Below are 16,500 nucleotides of genomic sequence, written 5' to 3'. Positions count from 1 at the left end.
AAAATGAGTTAGGTAGTGTTCCATCTTCCTCAATATTTTGAAAGAGTTTGAGTAAGATTGGTGTCAGTTCTTTCTGGAAAGTTTGGTAGAATTCCCCTGTGAAGCCATCTGGCCCTGGGCATTTATTTGTGGGAAGATGTTTGATGACTGATTGGATCTCTTTGCTTGTGATGGGTTGGTTGAGGTCTTCTATTTCTTCTCTGGTCAGCCTAGGTTGTTCATATGTTTCCAGGAAATTGTCCATTTCTTCTACATTATCCAGTTTGTTGCCATACAGTTGTTCATAGTATCCTCTTATAATTCTTTTAATTTCTTCAGGATCTGCAGTTATGTCACCTTTTTCATTCATTATTTTGTTTATATGGGTCTTCTCTCTTTTTGATTTTGTCAGTCTAGCTAGGGGCTTGTCAATCTTGTTGATCTTCTCAAAGAACCAACTTTTGGTGATATTTATCCTCTCTATTTTTTTTTTTGTTCTCTATGTCATTTATTTCTGCTTTAATCCTTGTTATTTCTTTTCTTCTACTTGGTTTAGGATTGGTTTGCTGTTCATTTTCTAGCTTCTTCAGTTGATCCATTAGTTCTTTCATTTTGGCTCTTTCTTCCTTTTTAATATATGCGTTTAGTGCTATAAATTTCCCCCTTAGCACTGCTTTTGCTGCATCCCATAGGTTTTGGTATGTTGTGTTCTCATTTTCATTCGTCTCTATATATTTAGCAATTTCTCTTGCTATTTCTTCTTTAACCCACTGATTGTTTAGGAGTGTGTTGTTTAACCTCCAGGTATTTGTGAATTTTCTAAGTCTCTGATGGTTATTGACTTCTAATTGTCTTCCATTGTGGTCAGAGAATGTGCTTTGAATAATTTCAATCTTTTTAAATTTATTGAGGCTTGTTTTATGTCCCAGCATATGATCTATTCTGGAGAAAGTTCCATGAGCACTAGAAAAGTATGTGTATCCTGGTGATTTGGGATGTAATGTCCTGTATATGTCTGTTAAATCTAATTCATTTATCAGATTGTTTAGGTTTTCAATTTCCTTATTGGTCTTCTGTCTGGTTGATCTATCTCTAGGAGAGAGTGATGTGTTGAAGTCTCCCACAATTATTGTGGAAACATCAATTGCTTCCTTTAGTTTTGCCAGTGTTTCTCTCATGTATTTTGTGGCACCTTGATTGGGTGCATAGACATTTACGATTGTTATTTCTTCTTGTTGAATTGCCCCTTTTATTAGTATGTGGTGGCCTTCTTTGTCTCTCAAAACATCCCTGCATTTGAAGTCTATTTTATCTGAGATTAATATTGCTACACCTGCTTTCTTTTGGCTGTAGCTTGCATGAAATATTTTTTTCCATCCTTTCACTTTCAGTTTCTTTGTGTCCCTGTGTCTAAGATGAGTCTCTTGTATGCAACATATAGATGGTTCATTTTTTTTGATCCATTCTGCGAATCTATATCTTTTAATTGGGGAGTTTAATCCATTTACATTCAACGTTATAACCGTGAAGGCATTTCTTGAATCAGCCATCTTATCCTTTGGTTTATGTTTGTCATATTTTCCCTCTCTCTATTAATATCCTTTATTGTACCCATACCGAATCTCTTTAGTACTGAACCTTTCTCCAAGTCTCTCTGTCCTTTCTTTGTTTCTCTGTCTGTAGGGCTCCCTTTAGTATCTCCATTAGGGCAGGTCTCTTGTTAGCAAATTCTCTCAGCATTTGTTTGTCTGTGAAAATTTTAAGCTCTCCCTCAAATTTGAAGGAGAGCTTTGCTGGATAAAGTATTCTTGGCTGGAAATTTTTCTAACTCAGAATTTTAAATATATCGTGCCACTGCCTTCTCGCCTCCATGGTGGCTGCTGAGTAGTCACTACTTAGTCTTATGCTGTTTCCTTTGTATGTGGTGAACTGCTTTTCTCTTGCTGCTTTCAGAACTTGCTCCTTCTCTTCTGTGTTTGACAGTGTGATCAGAATATGTCTCGGAGTGGGTTTATTTGGTTTTATTCTATTTGGAGTTCTCTGAGCATTTATGATTTGTGTATTTATGTTGTTTAGAAGATTTGGGAAGTTTTCTCCAACAATTTCTTTGAATACTCTTCCTAGACCTTTACCCTTTTCTTCCCGTTCTGGAACACCAATGAGTCTTATATTCAGACGTTTCATATTATCTATCATATCCCTGAGGTCCATTTCGATTTTTTCAACTTTTTTCCCCATTCTTTCCTTTGTGTTTTCATTTTCCATTCTGTCATCTTCCAGGTCACTGATTAGTTGTTCAACTTCCTCTAGTCTTGTACTATGAGTGTCCAGAATCTTTTTAATTTGGTCAACAGTTTCTTTAATTTCCATAAGATCATCCATTTTTTTATTTAGGCTTGCAATGTCTTCTTTATGCTCTTCTAGGGTCTTCTTGATATCCTTTGTATCCCGTACTATGGTCTCATTGTTCATCTTTAGTTCTTTGAGTAGCTGCTCTAGGTGCTGTGTCTCTTCTGATCTTTTGATTTGGGTGCTTGGGCTTCGGTTATCCATATTGTCTGGTTTTTTCATATGCTTTATAATTTTCTGTTGTTTTTGGCCTCTTTGCATTTGCTGAACTTGATAGGGTTCTTTTAGGATTTGTAGACCAATTGAAGTCCTTATCTCTAATTTATCAGATCTACAGCTTCGTGGAGTACACTTTCTCTAACTAACCAGCAGGTGGCGTCCACGAGCCACCTGTTCTGCACAAGCCAGTTCTCCCCTGCTTAGCCTTTGTGGTGAGTGGGGGAGTGAGTCTTGTGGGGTCCAATTGGTGTACCAAGCTTGCGTGTGTAGTTGGTGTTGCCTGTCCTGTATATGGGGCGTGTTTCTAGGCAGTCAGGGAGGGGGGGGTGGCTCTAACAATGAAATCTCCCTGGTGATCCTAGAGTTTTAAAGCTGCTGCAATAGTCTAATCCTTCAGTTCAGTCCTGCCACAGTTTGTCTCTGCCACTGACCCACAAGTCCTTGGTATTGGCGTATGGCTCCTGAGACTTGCAAGTGGGCCCTTCTTCCAGGCTGTGCACCCCGGGTCCTCTGTTGAGGGATGACTGTGCTATGTCACAGGTGAGTGCTGTCCCCCCAGGGCAGTTCTGGGCTGCTGGGCTGTGTAGGGAGGCTCCCAGTCTGCTGAAATGATGGCTGAATGGGGCTTTGTTAATTCACACTGCTCCACCTTCCCAACTCTGGGACAATCAGCTGAGGTTGCAGGGAAGGCTAATGTCCACGCCCAGTTTTGTGGTGTGTGCCTGTTATTTGAAGCGCTTCCATCACACTGGGTTGTGTGGGGCAGCTGTGGGCTATTGGGCTGGCAATGGGCAGGAGTGTTTTCTGTCCACCAGGATGATGGCTGTGAGCGGACACCCCCCTTTTCTTGGGAAGTTGTGGTGTTTAGTGAATTTTCTCAGCCACTGGATTATTGCCTTTTGTCTCAGAGCTCTCTTAGTTCTGCTCTTGTCTTGACCTGCCCAAATTGCAAGTCTTTGAAGCTTTCTGTATTGGGCTTCTTAGAGTAATTGTTTTAGAAAAGGAAAAAAGGATTAAAAAAAAGGGCCCTCCTCACAGATCTAATGGGTTATTGAAATGCTAAGAGACAAAGCAATTAGGGCCATTAAGGAAAGGTCCACAGGGCAGAGAGATCAGCTTTTCTTCGGGATTTGCATATGAGCCTCAGGGCCTGAGCTCTGCCCTTCCCCTTTCTATGTTCACCAGAACTCCAAAAATCCTCCGCTTTTATTTTGGAGTTTTTCGTGTTGTTTTTTTCTATGCCTGTCTCCTCTCTGCTGGGCTGGCTGCTCTCAGATTCTCTGGTGTCTGGTCTCAGTCTATCTATGGTTGGAGTTTGGATCAGTAGAATGAGTTTCCGATAAGGGCTGCCACTGCAGTTCTCCCTTCTCCTTCCCGGAGCTGACAGCCCCTCCTCCCATGGGACTGAGCCTGGCAGGGAGGGGCGCGGGTCCCCTGGCCACAAAAACTTACAGATTTCACTGATCTCAGCAGTTCCACGTTTTCATGAGTGTTGTATGAAGTATGCCCAAAGTCAGATTGCTCTGTGGTGTCCAGTCCACGCAGTTCCTGGCTTTCTACCTACCTTCCTGGAGGAGTAACTAAAACATACAGCTCACCAGTCTGCCATCTTGCCCCGCCTCCTCTTTGTGCCTCTTTAAAGAATATTAAATGGGACCCAATTTATAACTTTGGGTCATCCTTCTGAAAACCCTCCTTCTCCCCCAGCCCAATTCTCCCAAGCCCCCTGGCTGATCTAAGGCCTATGTTGGCCCCTCCCTCTTTAAGCCCCTCCCACCCTCTTCTCCATCTTTCTTTCTCTTCTCCAAGCCCCAGCCTACAAAACTTTTGCTTAATTCCCTTTCTGTTTCTTCTAACCTCTCCAAATCATTTTCCAGATTCAGGATCCCAAAAGCCAAGTCTCTGGACAGGCAAAGACAGGGAAGGAGAGTGGGGCAGGTAAACACATATTTTGGCCCTATCACACTAACATCTGCCTGTATCACCCCCTTCTGACCTGCTCACCCCAGACCTTCCTGAGGCTGAGCCTTGGCCCCTCACATACTCTCTTGGAGCTGCCATTTGTGGCTTCTCCCCTGTCATGACTCTCTTGAGTGTTTCCTGTGGGCTGAGGCATAAGATCCAGGTGGGGATGGGGTTGGAGGGAGGACCCCCGGCTTTATTTCCTCTGGTCCCCACATCTCACAGAGATGGCCTCGGGCTCCTTCCAGGAGAATGTTCCCACACAGTCACCCATTGTACCCCTATGTCCCCCCAGAACCCCCAAATCATATCCAAAACCAAACCCTTCCCTCCTGAGGCCTCAATGACTGCAAAGGAATACTACTTCCCTTTATAAGGATTAAATGAGGTAATTTGTGGACCTGGCACATTTTCAATGTTCAATTGAAACAGCTGCTGTTACTGTTCTCTTTCCCCAGCCACTTAAGAATGGGGCTGGGTCTCACCTTTGTAACCCCAGTGCTTAATTCGGGGCCTGGAATACAGTTGGTGCTCATAAATACTTGATGAATTGAAAATAAATGGATTAATTAGGCTCCCCAAATTTAAAGTTTACTCTTTCTAAAGGGGCTGGCGTTGTAAAGGTCGATTGGGAGTCTGCCCTTTGTCACTTAACACACTTCATCCACGGATGGGAAGGCTCTCGGGTGAGATGCCCTTGGCAAAAGTCCACCCCAAGGTGGATTGAAACTTAAGTCCAAGTTCGCCACACATCTGGCTCTAGTTCCCTGAGGCGGCAGTCTCTCATTAGCATTCTGGACAGGATCGGGCCAGGATGAGAAGGAGGAGGGAGAAAGGGTGGGTGGGTGGAGAGACACGGCTCAATCAGGAAATGAGCTCCACCATCTTGTTCTGCGAGTCTCCGGGCTTTGCTCGAGCCACCAGGACAGATGACTCTGAGAGAAGGCAGCTGGGGATACAGCAGCTCCCTCTTGGAGACTTATCTCCCTTCCGCTGTCAGTCAGCCTGGCAGGAGATAAGCCAGGGCCGAGAGCTGTCTGTCCTGAGCCACAAAGGAAAACATAATTAAAAAGTCACTGCTGGCCTGGCAGAGAGGATGAGGAGCACCTGAGGATCTTAGTTAGGGAGGTGAAGAGGACCTAGAGGGCAAGAGCTCCTTCTTTGAGAAAGAGAAGAGCCATCAGCATTCTTTGAACAGCCTTGCAAGTAAAGGGCATTAGGCTACCAGCCCGAGGAAGGTTTGCCTTGTTCATATGCCACAGAAAGGAAATGTCCAGAGAGAATCTGACCTCAAACTTGTATTTCACTCCCTTCATTTGATTTTGCTTTCCATTCCCAACTCCCCCCACCACCTAAAGGCAGGTGATTACTTGGGAGGTCTCAGGAGCCCAAAAGATAATCGATAATAGTGCCCTGATATGTGCTATGAAATCCTTCATGTGATGAAAGGCATCCATTATTTTTATTCATTCAATCAGCCAGCCCTGAGGATACAATGGGAAGAAAAAGCAGACAACGTCCCTGCATACACTCATGAAGCACACACACTTACAGGGGATGACAGACAATAACAAAACAATCACATTAATGAAGTTGTCACTGCAATCTGGTAGAAATACTCTGATGGAGAGACACTTGGCTGTGTGAGAAGGATATCGGAGGATGTGATGCATGGGTGGTCGGGCTTCCTGGAGGAGGTGTCAGTGGAGCTCTTCCCCTCTAGGTCCTCTTCACCTCCCTAATAACTAAGATCCTCAGGTGCTCCTCACCCTCTCTGATGTCACTGGAGATGACACTGAAGGATGAATAGGAGGTTACTGGTTAAAAAACAGATCATGGGGTGAGCCTTCTAGATGGAGAGAAGCAAGTACAAGGGAAATGAGGTGGGAGAAATCAGGAACACTTGAGAAATGCAAAGGATGCCAGTAAGACCCACAAAGTACATTTGGGGGAGCGTGGGGCCTGGTGGGCTGGGAAGGACCGCAGAAGCCAGGCCACACACAGCCTGAGGCCACTTAAGGGTTTGTGCCTTTATCAGAGGAGCAAGGGGCAGCCACTGGAGGGTAAAGCGGGTGGTGGGGGCAGCAACCTGTCCGATTTGTGTGTGATACCTTTGCCCTGGCCTCTGAGTGGAGACTGGATCCCCAGGGGGAGCAGCAGCTGCAAAAGGACGATTAACAGCTGCAGTCCATGGAGCAAGGTGGTAGTAGAGCAGGAAAGAAGTGGATGGGCTCAAGGCTTTTCCAGAAGTAAAATCCCAGGACTTGCTGACGGATTGGGTGTAGGGGTTTGGAGAGAGAGGGGCCAGGAATGGTTCCCAGACTTTCGGCTCCCTTCACTGTGGGTTCTTTTGGGGGTGCTCCTCACCTCCTCACCACCCAGAAGTTGACTATACCAGGTGGACCCACTGAAGTTAGAGGAGAAGGACTTGGAGAGCTTGTCCAATCTCATTTTACAGAGGAAACATCCGAGGCTCAGGGGATTCCAGACTTTCAAAGGAATGGGGTCAGAGCGCGAGTCCTTTGTCTCCCATCCAGGGTTAGGAGGGAGTGGGCTGCTGGAGAGAATTCCAGGCTGGACTTCAGGCTCCAGCCCTGACCATGCTCCAGTCCGCCAAGTGAGTTGGGCAGATCCTGTCTCTCTCTAGGCCTCAGCTTTTCTACCTGTACAATGAGAAGAAATGTCATTACCAACTCCACTCTCCTCAGGGAGTCTGGTAGTTATCACTGTGAACAACTGGGAAGTCCTTGGGTAAATAAAGAGAGTGATGCTCAATTGCCTGTGGGGTGTGGGGTGGGAAACTGGGTTGGAGAGGGATGGGGGGGCCTCTCCCACTTCCTGGCCTGGCTGTCTCTTTCAGGCTCTGAAGACTGAGTAGCTGGCAGGATGCCCGGCCTGCTGAACCAGGGGACAGGGGCAGCCCTGCCCCTCACCGCCTCCGATGTCACCTCCTTCGTCAGCGGCTATGCCCTGGGCCTGACAGCCTCCCTCATCTATGGCAACCTGGAAGCCCAGCCCTTCCAGGGTAAGGACCCCTGTGGGCACATCCCTCAGGGCCACCCCCTTGTCCAGGTTAAATCCCTGTCTCACCATTTACTAGCCAATGGACATGGGGCACATCATATGACCTCTCTGAGTCTCAGTTTCCCCATCTGTAAAATGGGACTATCATTCCGGTCCTGCAGGCCTGAACGCTAATGTTAAATAGGGTCAGGGTTTGGACCCAGGTTTGGGCTCAGCCCCCGGCCACAGCCGACTGCCCCCAGCACTATTTACGTTCCACAAGTCACACCCAGCTGCCTTGAACCCAGTCTACACTTTCTCCAGGGAGCCTCGCAGTAGGAGAGGCATCAAGATTCAGTCAAAGCCAGAAGCTGCCTCCCCCAGTTCTAGGCGCACCTGTGTCCCTAACTCACCGTGTGGCCTTGGGGACCTCCCCAAACCAGGCTGCTCCTCTCTGCCTGTCCCGACACCTGGGATTGTGCTGAGGAGCGGATGAGGTCATGGATGAGGAAGGAGAGTGTGGACTGGCAACAACCCACGAATATGAATCATCAGTGCAGGCAGTTAGGAAGACAAGAGTCGCTTGTAAATCAAGATGCTCTTTCTCCTTAAGTAGGGAAGTTGCGGGAACGCCTGGCCAGGATGGTCCCGTGCTTCTGCATGTAAAGGACTACGGCCACTCGGGTTCCCTTCCCATCCACAGGGATGGGGGAGCCTAACCGCCAAGCTTCATGTTTCTTCTGGGCACCCACCCTCCAGCACCATGGGGGTCGACACTGCCCCAAATGTTCAGGGAAACTTCCTTCCCCTTGGGCATCTCCTGGTTGGGATGGATGACCCTGTCCCTCTGTTGGAGGAATCCTAGAGGGGGTGGCTTAAAATAGGACCCATTTGCAGGTCCAGGGAGTTGAAGTACTGAGCAATTTTGAGATAGTCCTTTGGCTTTCCATGTGCAGAAATAAACCCCATTTTATAGATAAGGAAAATGAGGCTCAGAGGGAGAGGAAGTCAGGGTTTATGGACAGTCACCGTGGGCCTGGCATTGTGCTGCCCCCATAGTATTGGCTAAATTAATTAATTTACAATTAAATGAGCTAAGACTTTGCTACTCCAAATGTGGTCCGGGAGCCATCAGCATCACCCTGGTGAGAAATACAGAAATCTCAGGCCCTGCCCCAGACCTACTGAATCAGAATCTGTATTTAACAAAAGCCTCAGGTGATTCACAAGCAAATTAAAGTTGGATGAAATACAAAATGCTTGCCCGTAAAATCGGCACATCGCTTAATAGATGGCAGCTCTTTTTTCGATTCTCACAATGACTCTAAAAGTTTGGCTGTATTATTCCCATCTTGCAGGTGGGGCTTTGAGGCTCAGAGAAGCATAAACACACCACCCAGCTCACCTGGCTAGTAAACGTGGGAGGGCTTCAATTAGAATGCCAAAGCCCCAGCTGCTCGGGGCCTCAGGTGGCCAACTGGTGGCCATGGACTAAATCCACCTCACAGTTGTGCTTTATTAGGCCTGCATAATAGGTTACATAACTTCCAGGTTTCCAATGTCTTTGCAAAAATCAGAAGCCCCCGCCACATTGGGCTCACATGCCTGCAAAATAACAACTGGCAGGAAGGGGGAGAAGCTGCCCCTTCTCCATTTGCCCCCCCTCCCACATGGTGCAAGCTGCTGCACTTACCGCTTCTGACCCTAGAGCCCTTCATGGCCCAGCTCCGGTCTCTGCTGAGTCCTCTCCTAGCATCCACTAAGTGGCAGTGTAAGCCATCCACCTGGCAGGTTGGAGGCTCAGGGTCCCTTCCAGGGGTGAGACCTGCAGGGTGGGGCACCCGATGATGCTGAGCCTTGCTCTGGCAGGCCTCTTCGTGTACCCGCTGGATGAATGTACCACAGTGATAGGCTTTGAAGCAGTCATTGCTGACCGCGTGGTGACGGTCCAGATCAAGGACAAAGCCAAGCTGGATAGCAGCCATGTCGATGCCCCTCGTGTCCGCTGCACACCTGTCATAGGTAAGGAGGCCAGCAGGGCTGCGGCGGCGCCTGGGCCTGGCAAATGTCAAGGGCAGCCATAGGATAAGGCAGAGAGAGCACCGGACTAGGAGTCTGGGATCCTGAGACGGAATCTACACAACTTTGGGCCAATGACTAACTTCTCCAAACCTCAGTTTCACTATCTTTGAAATTGAAGTAATTGCTGTGGTTCTCATCTCAAAAGGAGGCAATAAAAGAGTGTTCTGGTTTGCTAATGCTACCATTAAGCAAAACACCAGAAATGGATCAGCTTTTATAAAAGGGGTTTATTTGGTTACAATGTTACAGTCTCAAGGCCACAAAGTGTTCAAGTTAACAGGGTACCTTCATCACTGAAGGATGGCCAATGGCCTTCTGAAAACCTCTGTTGTCTGGGAAGACGGTGGCTGGTTCTTCTTCCTTTGCTTCCAGGTTGTGTTTCAAAATGGCTTTTTCCAAAATGTCTCTGTAAGCTGCAGCTCCTCTCTCAGCAACTGTGCGTTCTTCAAAGTGTCCCTCTTGGCTGTAGCAAGCTCACTCCTTCTGTCTGAGCTTATATAGTGCTCCAATGAACTAATCAAGGCCCACGCTGCATGGGCGGGGCCACACCCCCAAGGAAATTATCCAATCAGAATTATCACCTACAGTAGGGTGGGTCACATCTCCATGGAAACACTCAAAGAATCACAATGTCATCAACACTAATATATCTGCCCACACAAGATTGCATCAAAGATAATGGCGTTTTGGGGGACATAAAACATTCAAACCAGCACAAAGAGATTTTAAGAAATCCCGATAGAGCAGAATAGATACCCCGCCTTAAGCTCAGAGGCTGTGGAACGAGTCACACCAGGGTTTGACCTGCTACACTGCTGCCTATAAGTAATGTGACAATGATAAGAAATTAAACCACTCTGTACAAACAGAACTAATACTTATAACCTCCTGATGTTCCATGGTGAGAATTCAGACAGAGCACTCATCACAGCCGCTGGTACAGAGTAAGTACTCAAAGAGTGGCTGCTAGTGAGGAAACTGAAGCTCAGAGAGGATGAGTGGCTGGCCCAATGTCACACAGCATGTTAGTGGCAGGGCCAGGGCTTGAACCCAGACCAAGCATCATATGATATAAGAGATTCTTGCTTTTGGATCTTTGACCAAGGTCAAGTTTACCTGATGTTAATATGTCCAAGAATCTTTTAATGGGCACTCTCCACATGTAAGGCACAAAGTTGCCTCAAGTTCTTATAACTCCCCACAGCCTGGAAGAATAGCTAGCACATGCCTGGGAGTAACTATGATAGGAGGGAGAAAGTGGCTACGCCAAGAGAGGTCAGAGCAATGTGAGAAGATGGAGAGAGGGGCCAGACCGGGGACCAGGGAGGTTTTCATGCTGGGGTTAGATGGATGGGGAAGATGGGTTAAGTAGGGCTAAGGGAATGGGACTTTCAAATAAAAGCAAAGAGCATGAGCAAAAGGATGGAGCCCAAAGGGGAGGGATGCTCAAATTGGGTTCTTGGGGAGGAGGGTCTGCAGGGTGGAGATGTGACCCTCTGTTGGGAGTGTTTGTGGGTCTGAGTCTCCGCTTTCCAACAGATACTGTTGAAAGCAGACAGCCTGAAACCAGACCCATGTGGGTTCAGATCCTAGTTCAATGAGCTCGTTATTCGCTGAGTAAGTTGGGCAAGTCACACTCCCAGGCCGAGACTCAGTTTTCCCAACAGCAAAATGGGCTATTTTAACCTCTCGCCCAGCAAGCTTAGAGGGAAGGAGAGAAGACATATGCAGAGCCCCTGACGCCAGGCCTGGCTCTTAGGAAATATTCTGCAAGAGGGGCCGCCTTTCGCCCCTCATTCCTGCACACCAGGAAAGGTGGCTTTGGATGAGGATTTGGAGCGGATCCTGTTCGTGGTCAACCTGGGGACTATTGCCCCAATGGAGAATGTGGCCATCTTCATCAGCACCTCCTCCGAGCTCCCGACTCTCCCCAGCGGGGCCGTGCGGGTCCTGCTACCGGCTGTCTGCGTCCCAACTGTGCCCCAGTTCTGCACTGAGGGTGTGGGCCCCTCCACCCAACAGCCCCACAGGTAAGGAGCCCTGCTCAAACGTGGGTCAGAGTCTCAGGTGGGCAGCAAGATAAGTCAGGGGTGTGCGGGATGGGGAGGTGACGTGGGGAGTTGGAGGGCAAGGCTCAGCTCTAGAGTTGCCACCATCTGGGTGACAGCTCCTCTCCTGCTCGCCTTGAGAGCACTTAAGAATCCCCCTGAAATGCCCCTGTATGGGTACTGGCCAGAAGTTCTGGGATTTTGACATCTTGGGATCAGAATTTCTAGGGTTTATATTTTAATTCACTCAAGGTATTTCCTGAGCACCTACTATGTGCTAGACAGGGGGCTGGAGGTTAGGGATGCCACATGGTTTCTGCTATTTTTTGAACTTAGTGGGAGAGATCATGATCCAAATAATAACATGTAACTAATTGTTTATGTATCTGCATGCATAGTAATAAACATGTAACTAATATGTTTACATACTTGCATGATAAGTAATTACATAAAAAGTACAATGAAGGAGACGGACATTGAGGTAAGAGTATAAAAGAGGAACCCAACCTGGGGGCTCAGGAGCCAGGCAAGGCCTTTCTGAGGAAGCAGCATTTCAGCTGAGAGCTGAGCAATAAGGAGGATGGAGGGGCGAGAAAGAGCTTTCCCTCGGACAAGAGCAGCAGGGACGAGTGCCCGAAATTAGCACGATCAGAGCCCCAGAGCATGGAAGGCACCAGAGGGGGCTGCAGAGGAACAGGACCCCCTGTGGTCCTGGAAAAGACATTTGATTTCTCCCCAAAGCAACAGGGAACCCTAAAAGTGTTTTCAGCAGAGGAGGGGGCAGGATGAGCCCCTGCACCAGGATGGTCCCTCTGCACTGAGAAGGCGAGTAAGGCTGCGGGCATGGAGGAGCAGGGACCTCAGCCCCCTTGGCCGGCTGGGACTCGCCATCCTCTCTGCATCTTCCCATGCTGGGCCCCCTGCCTCCACCCACCTTGTCCTCCTTGCTTGCCCCCTTCCCAGCAAGGACCGCACATTGCTTTGGACTCCGAACCCTGGACTCTTGGAACAAGCTGTGCCCTGGCGACTCTCCCTGAACACAGAGGTGTCCAAACCCCATGGAGTATGAGTTCAATTCCAGCTGGATGGAGATCCGGGGGCCGTGCTGCTGGCAGGTGAGAGGGGGCGCCCCAGACCAGGACAGGGGCCTGGCCGGAAAGAGGACTCGAGGCCCCAGGGCAGGGAGGTTCAGGCCAAAAGCTGCTGGGGTTTACGATGGGTATAGGAGGAAGGGGCAGGGGGCCTGGACATGACAACCCCACTTCCGGCCCAGATGAACCCCCACAGAGACGGCTCTCAAGGCTGCCCCAGCTCCAAGGGGCTTCCCCAGGGAACTTTCCATTGGCAAATGTACATTCTTGGTCCTCTCCTGGAGACCAGAGCAGCAGAGCTGCTTGCTAGTTCTCTGCTCCTGTGCATACCACAATCACCAGGGAAGTTTTCAGAATACTGTCTGGATCCCAACCCCAGAGAGGAAATTGGTGTCTGTTGGCTTGGGTGTGTCCTGGGTGTTGAGCATTCACAAGCTCCCTGGGTAACTCCAGCGGGCAGCCAGGGTTGACAATCCTGACTCCGATGGTTCTCCTTCCCACCCCACTCAGGGTTTTAAAAGGACACTAGAGTGTGGTTTCTTGTTGGCAAGTGTTTTCCTAGAGCAGCATTACACAAGACACATTTATGGAGCAACCACCCCAAAAGCGACCGCCAATGAGCTCCTTCTGGGTGCTTGGCGGTGTGCAGGTGCCTTATGTGCCCTGCAAGGAAGCGACTCCATGGTCACTACTGGATCCTGAGGTCAGAGCAGGAAGAGCCAACAGACACCATCTATCTAAGCCCGCATTTTGCAGATGGGGAAATTGAGGCCCAGAGAGGGGAGAAGTCCTGTCCAGGGTCACACAGCAGGTTAGGAGCCCGTGATAGGCTGGAGTGACAGTCATCTCCGCCTGGGTCTCAATGCCCCCCTCTCTCCCGGGGCTTCTGAGCCTATCCTCACCCTTCTGTGCTACTCAGGGGTGGAGAGTCCCACCCATGAGATCCGTGCTGATGCCGCCCCATCTGCCTGCTCAGCCAAAAGCATCATCATCACCTTAGCCAACAAGCACACCTTCGACAGGCCCGTGGAGATTCTCATCCACCCGACCGGTAGGTGCACCGTGCGGGGGCCCTGGGATGCCTGTGGGAAGGCAGAGGTGCTGCTCCGGTGGGAATAGACGTGGCCCCTGCCCAGCCGCTGGCCAGAACAAGGGTAGGAGCTGAGTGACAGAGGGGAGAAGACCAACCATTTGCCTCCTGGGAAACTTGGCTCCACCTGGAAAAACTGAGTGTCTCCTGCTCTGATTCTAGCTGCAAAGGTCCCAAGGTCTTGTCCACCCTTTGGGGGCACTTTGCCACCCCAGTCCCCAGGCTGGCTGAGCAGAGGACCCTCAAAACCCTCGGCTCAGTGAGAATCCAGGAACTCTGTGTCCTTGGCAAGGAACTCTTTTGTCTCTTCTCTTTAGCAATTCATGAAATTTCAGGGACCTGAAAAGAATCAGAGAGCTGTTTAGTCCAGTCCCCCTCCCATTTTACAGATGGGTAAACTGAGACCCAGGGAGGGGCAGTGGGTCTTCCACAGTCACTAAGATTTCTTGCCTCCCAGCTAAGGAGTCTTTCCGTGGCCCTTCGCTGTTTTGGGCAGCCACTGGGGGTCCCATCACCTGAGAAGGTCCCTAACCAAGGCCCATGGCACCCCTCACACTCAGGACACTTGCTGAGTGTTGGTCTCCTCATCTCTGTAGAGCCTCACCTGCCGCATGTCCTGATAGAGAAGAGGGGACATGACCCTGGGAGAGTTTGACCAGCACTTGAAGGGAAGAACGGATTTCATTAGAGGGATGAAGAAGGACAGCAGTGCAGAGCGAAAGGTGAGGGCGACTAAAGCTGGGGTCCGTGGATGGCAGAGCTGGGTGGCATTGGGGACCCGGTCCTCACTGAACCGATGAGGAGCCGGGGCCTGGAGTGGGCAGGGGGTGGGGGCAGAGGTGTGACTTGCCTGAGGTCACACAGCAAGCTGGTGGCTAGTCCTGGATGAGCATCGTTTCTTATTAGTGTTTCTCTTCCATGGGGTGGGCACTGCAGGGCAGGTGGAAAATGGACTTCGGGATGCAGCAGTCACCCTGGCATGGTCCTCCCACTTCCCGTCGGGTCACCTTTCCCTAGGGCCTGTCTTTTTGACCTTTCCCAAGGTCCCCGAGCCAGGCAAAATTCAAGGCTAGTGATAGAAGCAGCTTTGGCCTTCTCCAGGCTACCTCACTCCCAAGGGGCAGCAAGGAACCTACAGCTGGTCCCATCCCAGCTCCATCTTTACCTCCTGGGCCTCCCTTGTCCCATCTGCTAAATGGATTCTTCCTCCCTCTGTGAATCCTTCCTTGCTATTACATCAAGTAGAGAGGTAGAGCAGAGAAAGGCTGAGAAAGATCCTTTCCTTCTCCCCTCCCTGCCACCCCTTGTAGCTAAGGGATAAGGAGTCACCAACAGAGAAGGGGCAGGGATAGGGAAAGGAATGGGAAGAGGCTGAACTGGCAGCCACAAGTTCACCTACAACTTCAGGATGGTCAGTCTGGGTGTGCAGGGCCACGTGGGGTCTGTGTTCTGAACCTCTTTCCCACACATAGCCCTGCACTCCAAACTGGTCCTGAATGCCAAGATCAGTTTAAGATTGATGGCACACTTCTTTTTAGTTGATATAACTGAGGTTCATCACCCCAAAATAGCTGATGAACTGGAGGAAGGGGAAGGACCGTTATCTTGGGAGTTAGATGTTGTGACAGTCAGGATAAGGAATTAGAGCTGACCGTGTTATGCACTTGAGCGGGATTTGACAGTTCCTCCCAGTCTCTGCTGGCCCAGCTGGCAGAGATGAATGGCAAGAAGGCAAATGGGCACGGACGTGTAGGCAATGTAGGGTTCAAATCGTCCCCATTGACAGAAACCCTACTGGAAGCCTGCTTGATGGGCATGGGAATGGCAAGTGAAAAGGGTAAATGGCTCAATACCCATCGTATCATCCCCATGTTAGAGACCCCACTGGAGAGAGACTTCACCTGCCCTCCCAGCATACCCCCCTCACTCAGCTTAGTCAGCTGGGAGAAAAGACTGGATCTATATTCTCGGATCGGGGGCAAAAATGCCAGGGGTGCTGCTGAGCTCTGATAACTGTGATATGTGGGCTAGGGGATTGCACAGTGGGCCTCCCAGGCCTGGAGCTGGCTGCCCTGCCTGACTCGCCTTAAGTCAATTAGCTCTGGGACCATGCAAGCAAGTGAGAATCATTTGCCACCTTGGGTTGGTTATGCAAATGCCCCGTATGCTCATGAGCTGCAGGGATGACAGCGATCAACCCGCAGCTGCTGAGAGGTGAGGAGTTTACTGTAATTGGATAACGGCAGCTTAAGAGGAGACATTAGAGAATCCCAGTCCGGGGCTCCACCCCCCCACCCCCACCCCCCAGAGGCTGAAGTCAGACTCCCCAAGGTAGCTTCTGTCACTGGGGGCTGCGGCTGTTGTTGCTCAGGCTCTGTTATCAAAAGAGCCAGGTCGCACAGTGTCCTGGGGCAAAGGGACTCCACGTAGGAGGAAGAGCTGGGTCCCTCAGCAGGATGCCAGGTGGGTTGGGGGCATTCAGAAGGTAACCACCAGGCAGGAGGCGTGGGTGCAGCAAGCTGTCAAAAAACGTTATTTAGCAAAGACAGGGTAGATGACAGAGGGAGATACCATGTACAACAGAGACACAGAGGCAGACAAATAGAGACTACAAACACACACACACACATAAAGATGCACACACAGGGTCAGTAGCCAACAAAAAAACCCACAGATA

The 16,500-nt window shown here is 49.6% G+C and overlaps 1 protein-coding gene across 1 annotated transcript in view; it reads left to right on the top strand.

Annotated features, from left to right (window-relative positions):
* Positions 1 to 7,395: 7,395 nt before the first annotated feature.
* VWA5B1 (von Willebrand factor A domain containing 5B1) overlaps positions 7,396 to 16,500 on the top strand; it is a 49,097-nt gene continuing 39,992 nt past the window's right edge. The window contains 8 exon segments of the mRNA XM_037818544.1: positions 7,396 to 7,534; positions 9,382 to 9,534; positions 11,354 to 11,624; positions 12,610 to 12,757; positions 12,820 to 12,828; positions 13,661 to 13,784; positions 14,420 to 14,451; positions 14,453 to 14,545. Coding sequence (XP_037674472.1) covers positions 7,396 to 7,534; positions 9,382 to 9,534; positions 11,354 to 11,624; positions 12,610 to 12,757; positions 12,820 to 12,828; positions 13,661 to 13,784; positions 14,420 to 14,451; positions 14,453 to 14,545 — 969 coding nt within the window.

This window comes from Choloepus didactylus, chromosome 2, assembly GCF_015220235.1.
Source record: "Choloepus didactylus isolate mChoDid1 chromosome 2, mChoDid1.pri, whole genome shotgun sequence".
Lineage (NCBI taxonomy): Eukaryota > Metazoa > Chordata > Mammalia > Pilosa > Megalonychidae > Choloepus > Choloepus didactylus.
The sequence above is the reverse complement of the archived record's forward strand: the minus strand, read 5'-3'. Positions and strand labels throughout refer to the sequence as shown.